The sequence below is a fragment of the Grampus griseus genome (assembly GCF_964374135.1).
Source record: "Grampus griseus genome assembly, chromosome: 12".
Classification (NCBI taxonomy): Eukaryota; Metazoa; Chordata; class Mammalia; order Artiodactyla; family Delphinidae; genus Grampus; species Grampus griseus.
In genome coordinates this window covers 24,896,628-24,906,226 of record NC_139006.1, presented here as the reverse complement: position 1 = coordinate 24,906,226, position 9,599 = coordinate 24,896,628, and the positions used below count along the sequence as shown (strand labels likewise).

Genomic DNA, 9,599 nt, shown 5'->3' with positions numbered 1-9,599 from the left:
GAATGGTATAATTATTGATTTTTTTCTCTATAATTTTATACATTCTCAAAATTATCTCCAAGAAGACACATTTCTAAAAAAACCCAGAAAACCTCAAGGCACCCTCCCCAACCCAGAGCAGCACATGTCTGGGCCACAGGTGGGGGGTGTGGGGGCAGCTCAGGCGGTGCTTCTGGGGCCTGATGCCCGTTACAGAACCTCCGCGGTCACAAGGCCGCCCAGGCCGCATGGCTCACCTGGGCCATCCCACCCCAGATGCAGGCAGATGGCCAAAGCCTCCCCTGCCCCACCCCACTCAGGCCCCCGGCGACATCTCCTGGCCTGTGGGCTCAGGTGCCCTCCCTGCCACAGCCCGTCCCCGGAGGTGGCGAGGGTCCTGTTCACAGCGACCCAGAAAAGCCCAAGCCTGATGTGTCACGACAATTTTAGGACATTCAAGAACGTTTAATAGAACAAAAACTTAACAGTATCATCAGCCAGCAGAAGCTTGTGGTCGAGAGAAAACCAACACTGGTCCTTTTGCAGTAAAGCTTGTGCTTAAAGGGAGGAGGCAGGATGTCCTCCTGGAGACTTCGCAGCAACTGCCACTGGACCCAAAGCACCTCACAGCACCACTTCTAGGAACACAGGACCGTCCAGGGTCACCCCTTAAAGCCAACAGTACAAGGATCCTACCAGGAAAAGCGAAATGTCTTGCTTCTGGAACCTTCTCAGCCGTGGATCCATGTGGAAATCGTGGGCGGCTTGGCCACACAGCCTGTTGTCAGAGAGGCAGCTGGGCACCCAGGAAGCCCTCCCTGCAGCCCCCTCTGCCCCGTCACCAACCCCGGGAGCTGAGGCCGGGCAACACCAGCCCATCAGCAGTGGCCACGCTCCTCCAGAGGACACCAGCAACACTCCCCCCACAGGCCCTGCAGCAGGAGCCGCCAGGGACAGCGGTGTGAACTGCAGACCCAGGAAAGTCTCCATTGGCCAAAACAGCCGCCTCACATAATAAATAGGCAAATGTGGCCGCAGATCAGGCACACAGGCCACCATAAGGGCAGATGAGAGAAGAACCAAGTGGAGAGACACTGAAAAGCAACAACTCTCCCCTGACAGTCACTCAGCTGACAGCACAGGTGCCCAGCAGGGCAGCAGATGCGAGGACAGAGCCTGTCAGGGAGGAGGGGTCTCCTCTGTGCTCTGGGCTGGGCGCTGCTCTGCAGCTGAAAACAGGCGTTTCACCAGGAGCCTCCCAGGGGGTGGCAGCCGGTGACCTGGGCCAGCGGGCTGCATGTACAGCCCGTCTCACAGCCGCCCTCTGCCCTGGGCTGTTGACTCGTCCGACCCCTGGTCTTGAACCTCCTGCTCACGCATGGAGCCGCAGCCCCCAGGCTGGCTGGGTGGCCTCCCCAAGCCCCCGCCTTGCATTCTGTGGGGCAATGGCTGCTCTTCCTCCTGCTTATTTGTGTTCTGGAAGTGCAGGTCTCGAAACTGTTTGAACCAACAGCGGCTCCCCGTTCCCAAGAAGGGCTGCTGAGGGTTGTCGTCTGGATGGCGGCGGCAGCCTCCCCTGCAGAGCTAAGGCACTTTCTTCCACCCCAGCCAGGAGAGTCACTTCCGAGCGACTCAGGGACTGAAATCGCACCATCTGGGCCCCTTGACTTGTTCAGCTTTTCCTCCTGTTTCTTGCCACGTTGGTTCTGGCTTTCATCACCTTATGTCCAGATTTTGTGTTTTATCGCTACACTTACCAAAACAATTTAACTTTGGTACTAAGAAAACAAAAGCCATTTCCCCCCAGTATTGCTCATAAGAAAAAAAGAGAACTCCTTAGGAAAGATTCCTTTGTCTGGAACCCTGAGGTTGGTGCTGGGTTTCCGAGCCCCTGGAGCTGGAGATTGGCAGAGCTTGAGGGCGGGGGGCACGGTCCGTATCGCCGGCGAGGATGCCCTGTCACACAGGAGGGGAACAGGGGCCTATAAGGTACCCATTCCCCCCACCCCGCCCCGGTTCTCAGGGGCGAGCAGTTGAGGTGCTGCAGGAAGCTTTCACAACCTAGGGAGCTGCCCGCACACGAATCCCCTTCCCTAGGTTGGACCGTGAGTGAGCCTTTCCTCCCACCCCAGTGCTAATGGTTCCCCAATCTCTCCAGCAGGTCAGCGTGTGCGCGGGGCCCTGGCCGCGGAGGCCAGGTGGAAGAGCCTGGCCCAAGCGCAGGCCACACAGGCCGAGTCCCCTGCCCGCCGGGGGCGGGGCTCACACGCTGCGGGGCGGTCAGGGGCAGAGTGTAGGGAGCTGCGTTCGGGGTGACCGTGGGGCCTCAGGTGCTCAGGTCTCAAAGTACTTGTAGATGGCCGTCACGTAGAGCATCACGTTCTGCCAGTCCGGCCGCTCGGTCCCGACCATCTCGTTAATGTCCTGACAGAGGAGAAGAGGCTAGTTAGAGCCCAGGTTGCCTCCCAGCCACAGCACCAAGGGCTCTGGGGGTGGGGGCCTCCCTCATGGGACTTTTGTCCGAGTCTCACTGCACAGGTCAGCAGCCTAGTACCCAGGAAACTCCTCGCCCGGGGCGTAGGCAATGTCCAAGCCTCCCGCCCTGCCCAGGGCTGCCCCTCAAGGCTGGAAGGGGCTGGTCTCCTCTGGGGGAGGGGGAGTTGGGCCGTCCTCCCCACCTGCCTCTCCTCGCTAACCCCTCCGGCGTCACCTCTGAGTGTCCTTCCCACCAGGCACTGCCTGCCCCACGGTGGGCGACCCCCTGAAGCCCTGGAAGCCACAGTTCTCTGTGTCCTGTGTGGCCCCCGTGGTTGGGGAGACATCAGCTGATGCTGCTGGGAAGCGGGCGGGGGACCCTGGGCTCTGAGACGTGCCCGGGAGGCCCCCAAGAAAGACCCGCTGTCCTTGCAGGGCACTGCTCCCAGGGGTCCCATGGGTGCGAGACACAAATGAGGACCAGAGTCAATGGGATGGGGAGAAAGAACACATGTATGTTCAGTGTAAGAATCTCAATGGAAAGTTTTTAGGCTGGGGAACTGCCTGCTTATATATCAGCATTTACACATGGTGTAAAACATCCAGGTAATGAGAAATATTTCAACTGTAATTTCTCTCTCTCTCTATATATGATTGAATAGAAGCCACTCAGAAACACGTATTTCTGTGAACTCAGAAGACATATTTATGGAACTCTACACAAACACTCCTGCAGGGTAAAGATGAGTGCAAATATGTCTTCAAAGCTATCGGCTGTCACAAGGCAGGGTGATGGGTACCCTCAGGGTGGGAGGTGGCACTGGGGGTTCCTGACCTGGCCCTGTGGGGTCCTTCACTCTGTGGACCCCCGAGCTGTGCAACACCCCTGTCATGTTAATTTCATCAGCATCTCTGGGTGTGGAAGTCTCTGGCTTTGCATTTGGACGAGGTATTTTCTCCCTGGAAGTCAGACTTGGTGACGAGGCAGGAGCCCCCACGGAAACACGTCTGTCCTGAGCTACTGTAGCCCAGAGCACAGCCCTGACCCCAGGGCTCCTCCGCCTCTCTTCCCGCCCTTGAGAAGCGCTCTGGGGCCTTGCCCTGCCCTCCCCTGCCTCTACTTTGACACCCAAGGCAGATCTGCTGGAATGTGCTTTTGACAGCGAAACGTGACCACCCCCTACTCAGGGCGCTTCCTTGGGACACTTGACGGGAGGCATAAAGAGTGCCGGGCAGGGGACCATCTGCACCCCGCCCGCAGGATGTCCTTGGGGCTGGTGCAGGGCCCGCCGGGGCCCCAGTCCCCACCCAGAAGCCTCCTGGTCACCAGGCCTCCCAGGGGTCTCTCCTCAGGGGACGGGGGCTCACCAGTGTGGACTTGATGCCGACACTCTCGGCAGCCTGGAAGGCCAGGGTGAAATTCCTCCGCTGGAAAAGAAACCGTGTGACAGGTGCATGAGCAGGGCCGGGGAGGGCAGCCTGACCAGCCCGGTCCACACCCATACCCGACGCCCCGCCCCTCTGGTGACAAGCTGTGGAGTGACACCCACACACTTGTTCTTTCCTCTCCGCACAGGAGGGTCACTTTTCACACATCAGCTCTGAGCTGCCCAGCACCCCCAAAGCTAATAAGCAACACCTGTGAAATTGTTTCCTCCCCGTGGGCGTTTTCAAAGGTCATCTGAAGGGCAGGAGGGGCCAATGGGGGTGCACACTAGAGGGCTTGGGCCTGGGTCCTCTCCCAGTGCCTGTCTGGGCAGGGCTGCACCGTGAGCCGGTCGTGGCTGGACGTGGGGAAGGTGGCCTGGCGTGGGTGACGCTGCCCAGACCACTCTCCTCAAGAAGCCCTGACCCTCAATGTCGTTCCCAGAGAGGCCACCGGGGTGTGCGAGGAGCCAGCAGCTTGCCCCCCCGCACCGCCACGGAGGGCTCTCTCCCCTCGCCGCCTGCCCTCCATGGCCTCACCTTATCCTGACTGTTGAGCTCCTGGTAGGGAATGTGGGCGGGCAGGTACGTGTGCAGGAGAGCACAGAAGGCCAGCCCGTCGTTCCAGCTGCTGCTAAAGTTGGTGATGTCGATATTCTGCAGGAAAAGAAAGAAAACATGTGAGCAACACACACTGCGGGCTTCTCAGGAGATGGCCGAGGGGGGCGGAGGCCCCCAGGCCCAGCAGGCTGAGCTTCTGCAGGAAGCACGGCAGGATGGGGGGCTGGGGGCCAAGCCCAGGACCAGCTGGTGCCCGTGACCGGCCCCCACCCTGCACACCAGATCGCTGCAACCACAGCAGCAGAAATTTGAGCCACCCAAACCCTGGCCTGAGAGGACACAGCCCTGGGGGCCAGGGGCTCTGCCTCCGGGGCACCGGGGAGCAGCAGCGCTGTTAGGAAGAGCTGTGGTCCAGCCTCCTCCCCATCATTTACAGGACATCACAACCCCTGCACTCTGAGGACCAGCCACCAGCCTGCATTCGGCGCCAATGACCGGGGGGTGGGGGGTGGGGGGTGCGTGGGGCTCCCACAGTGCATCTCCGAGAACCACCTCGACTCTTTGAAGGGGCACCTACTCCATATTCAAATTAACTTGTTCACAACTACAGAAGAAACACGTCATTCAGAGTATTTTATTATATGATAAAGCAATTCAGCTAGAAAGTAGTCTTTACCTTTATTTGCAAGAACCCTTTTGAAGCTGAAACTCCACAATGAAATTTGGAAATTCACACGCTTTATGAAAATGCCACAAACTGAAAAAGAGAGCACCCCAACCCCCAGCACCTCCTGCTTCATGTCTTACTACTGTTTCATGCAGCCTTCAAATGCATGAGTCCGCTTCCTGGGTGACTGTGCTCGAGGCGGCAGTCCTCACTCCCCGGGAGCAGCGGCCAAAGAACAACAACGCTATTCACCTCTGTAGGGAGTGTTCTACAAAGTCTGCCGGCCCGACCCCCTTACAGGCCCGACCCCCTTACAAACCGTTAGGTCCTGACACCAAGTAGGGCCCAGGGACAAAGGGCGGGTGGGGAGGATGGGGCTCTCCTGACAAAAGCAGCAGGTAGTGTGGAAACAAACTCTGTCACCAAAAGGAAGCGTCCAGCCCTGACTGCAGGCACCCAGGACGCTGCCCTCTGGGGACTGCTCAACCATGACCCTCTGAAGGGCAGCAGCTCTGGGGGCAGTGATCCCAGAGGTCACTCCCTCAGTGGCCGCCAATCCGGCCTGGAGGACTTGTCCATAAACTGTGGTGAGGAAAGTGATCAGGTTAAGGTGCAAAGGGGCGCAAATCTGCTGACAGCCCCAGGGAAAGGCGGTGGTAAGGTGTGGTGGCCGTGGGCCATCTGACGCGGCCATCTAAGGGCAGTGCCAGCCACTCAGTGACATCACTGCCCCCCTAAGATGAGGCCTGGGCAGCCCCTGCCTCACTGGTCCCCACACTTGTGACCATGAAGACACTGCCCCGACAGGCTGGCTGCCCTCACAGGCCTCTGCTCCGCAACAACCACAGTTATGGCCATGGCCAACCTGTCCCTTTGATGTCATCGGGATCTCAGGAAGCAGCCAGCAGGGGCGCTTCAGCCCCACCTGGGACTAAGCTAGGACCAGGGAAGGAAGTCACCTGTCCAAGGTGTGGGGCTGGTGGGTGGGAGGACAGGGCTGGGAGCCCTGGTCCCCAGCATCCTCCGGGCCGTGTCTCACTTTAATTCTCATAAACCCCAGAAGCGTTTTTCCATGAGGCTCAGGTCACAGATGATTCCTGTGGGATTATTCCTCCCAGTCGTCAGGGCCAAACGCCCTGACAAAAGAGCCAGGACACTGGTCGCCATCGCATGGGCAGCAGGGAATGAGCTTCTTCACAATGTGTCCCAGCTCTGCACGGGGCTGAGTGTAGCTTACAGCAGCCAGAGGCTCCGACCCCTGCCCGTGGGTCACATGCACGCCTGCAGGAAAACAAATCTCTACTTCCTGCCGCTAGGCCTGATGTGGCGGAGCCTACGTGCCTGGCCTCACCGGCCTGAGGCAAAGGCCCCAGCACCAGAGAAAGCAGCTGTGCCCCAGCTCCCAGCTGTGGGAACCCGGCCATCCAGCTTCCTCCAAACAGACCAGACCCCCAGCCTGGACCCCGCAGTCAGAGCAGCACCTCGTGAATGAGGCACCCCGAGGAGACAGCGGGCCTGGGGCCCCAGGGCAACGACGACCAATTTCTAAATCAAAACAACCGAAACCCAGACCACTGCCCTGCCCCCTGCGAGATGGAGGGGGCCCGGCGAGTGTGGCCCCGGCCCATCCAAAGACGCTGGAGAAGCAGACAGGCCCTGACACAGGGGTGGGCGGGGAGGTGGGGAGGCCTGCACCCTCTGCTCCCATCTCACCATCTACTTCAGTGTTTTTCATGTTCGGGGCTGAAAAATCAAACTATTGATACTATGAAATAACACAGACAGAACACAGAAAAGCATGGAGACAGCAAGGCTGTCTCCAAAGCTGAAAAGCACAGGGAAGCTGGGACGTTCCCAGCCTCCTGTCTGTGCTCTGGGCCCCACGGCTGTCACAGCGTATTAATAAAAGGACAGGATCCACAGAAAGAAATAAATGCGCGGAAAGGTACAAAAACTGTATGAAATTGCCAGAGGAATGGCCGTTCCCACGGGAGCCACCCCCTCCCACTACCGGCTGTGCCCAAGCAGGGACCACAGGGAGCTCCAGGCCCCCGAGGTGAGCAGTGGGCCGGGGACCCGGGCCCCACCCCATCCGGCTTCCTGAAGAAGAGCGCAGATAACAAGCTCTCATAAAATCATTCAACACCCAAGGCCGGAGGGATGGTGACGCTATGACCGCTCATCGCAAAGCAACTCAGATGCCACAGGGACGTGCACGGACCGTCTCTGCAGGCCTGTGAGGACACCAGAGCCGCAGCCCTCCAGGGTGGTGCAGGAGACCTTGGCCTTGGAGGGAGCCAGAGTGCTGACCCCCAGTGAGACACCCTCAGGCCTGCAGGCAGGGGCCTGGGTATGAGTCGTCTGGGGCTGAGCTGGGAGCAGGGGACAACAGGGTGGCGAGCAGGGAGGGGAAGTGAGGGCTACAGAGGCTCCGGAGAAAAGCAAACTGGACTTGGGGACTGACTGGCCGTGAGGAAGGAGAGAGTCCGCAGTCTGTGCCGGCAGAACTGGACAGCAGGGTCCTCCAGTGACGCACGGCTCACTGCGGGGAGGTACTCCCGACAATTACGCCTGTGGCACCCAGGGAGGTGCCTGGTGCTGACACGAGGGTCTGCAGCTGGGGATGCAGTGTAGGGGGGGCACCGGCGGTGGCCGGAGCGGACAGTGCACAGGAGGGAGGCCTCAGACCAAGCCCCTCAGTATAAGGGCCAGGCAGAGGAGAACCGCCTTCAACGGGACACAGGGGAAGGCCCGACAGGCGGGACAAACCAGAAGCCAAAGGAAGAAGCGTCAGAACTGGGAGGGGTCAACAGCATCAGTGCTGCCAGAAAGCCCGCTGAACAAGGCAGCACTCAGGGTGCCACTGGTCCCAGTGAGCAGGTCGCCAGAGGAGTCCCACAAACCACAGCACAGGGCACGTCATCTGCACAGCCTCGCAGCTCTCACACACAGACTTCGTCACGTATTTCCTTCACAAAGTTGTCCAGAAATGGAATTTCTGTTTTCAGAAAGTGGTACTTCCAGTGAAGAGGAAGGTCCTTGACTATGAGACCCGTCTTCCAGTGCGTTTCTCTCTGAAGCAGCTGCAGGGTCAAGGACCTTCCGCCCTACGGGCCCTGACACCGCAGCTCTGCAGGTGGCCAGCTGACCCCTTTACAAAAAATAATACTCATAGAGCCAAAAATGGTGCTTTTTGAGGGGAACATGCACACTAACGGGAGGACTTTCTTCGCACTATTCACAGGCAATGCCAAGCTCTCTAAGAATGAAACAGTTTTCTTTTAAAATAGAGACACATAGTAATTATAATACAAGTTGCTAATTAATGAATTCAGATTTCGCATTTAGCTTTCAGGTGTCTTCAGGGCTCTCCTACTGCACAAGATAAGTATAAGTTTGGACAAAAACAAGAGGGTTACGGGAGTTCAAAAAAGCCTTGAGGGACTTCCCTGGTGGCGCAGTGGTTAAGAATCCACCTCCCAACGTAGGGGACACGGGTTCGAGCCCTGGTCCATAAAGATCCCACATGCCGCGGAGCAACTAAGCCTGTGCGCCACAACTACTGAGCCTGTGCTCTAGAGCCCACGAGCCACAACTACTGAGCCCACGTGCCTAGGATCTGTGCTCCACAATAAAGAGAAGCCACCACAATGAGAAGCCTGCTCACTGCAACAAAGAGTAGCCCCCTCTTGCCGCAACTAGAGAAAGCCCGTGCACAGCAACAAAGACCCAACGCAGCCAAAAAAATAAATAAATAAATAAATTTATATTAAAAAAAAGCTTTGAGCACAGACTCAAATGAGGTGCTTCACCCCATTTTCCTTCCATCCAGGAAGGGCCGACGGTGATCTGTAGGCAGATGGCTGTGGCCTGTGTGCAGGGCCCTCAGCTGCCCTCTTCATCTCACCAGAGCTCAGACTCCCCTGGCCCCCGCTGCCCTTGGCGGGCAGCTCCCCGAGCTGGGACATGTGCCCTCCCCGCTCCTGCGCCCTTAGATGCGGCCTGCCCCCACCTGTGGCAGCAGGTGAGTCCCACCTCTGTGCATCGAGGGTTGAGGGCTGGAGTCTGAGAGCCAAGAAGTTACACAAATGGCCACAAAAAAAGATTAAGAATAGGTCATAAAACATCTTAAAATGTTTTAATGTGTCTGAAGTTTAATTAAGGGCCATAAAATGCACCCCAAATACCACACAGTTGTTAAGGTTCTGATCTATTTAAGGAAATGCCATTTTGGGGGCACAAGGCAAAGGGCCAAAACCCATGATTAATCTCTGCAACACTCATGGCAGCACTTCCTCCGCCGTCTCAGCCACCGTGGTGGGATCCCCCCGTGACCGTGACCATGACCGAGTACACCGCCTGCCTTTGGGAGGCAGGACAGAGCCACAGACAAACCCTGTCCACGGGGCCTCGAGGCCTCAGCCCTGGGCCAAGGGACAGGGTTTGGAGGGTGTTAGGGAATCTGGGTGAGGAGGGTGGGGGGTGCAGTGCC

At 58.1% G+C, this 9,599-nt stretch overlaps 1 protein-coding gene across 2 annotated transcripts in view; it reads right to left on the bottom strand.

Moving 5' to 3' along the window:
- Positions 1-429: 429 nt before the first annotated feature.
- The window catches only part of SPECC1L (sperm antigen with calponin homology and coiled-coil domains 1 like), a 122,420-nt gene continuing 113,250 nt past the window's right edge, over positions 430-9,599 (bottom strand). For both annotated transcript variants that reach the window (XM_082667862.1, XM_082667863.1), the window contains exons 14-16: positions 4,420-4,536; positions 3,823-3,882; positions 430-2,403 (exon numbers count right to left, since the gene is read on the bottom strand). In XM_082667862.1, the coding sequence (XP_082523988.1) occupies positions 2,314-2,403; positions 3,823-3,882; positions 4,420-4,536 (267 nt within the window). In that variant the 3' untranslated portion in view covers positions 430-2,313. The remainder of the gene's footprint in view (positions 2,404-3,822; positions 3,883-4,419; positions 4,537-9,599) is intronic.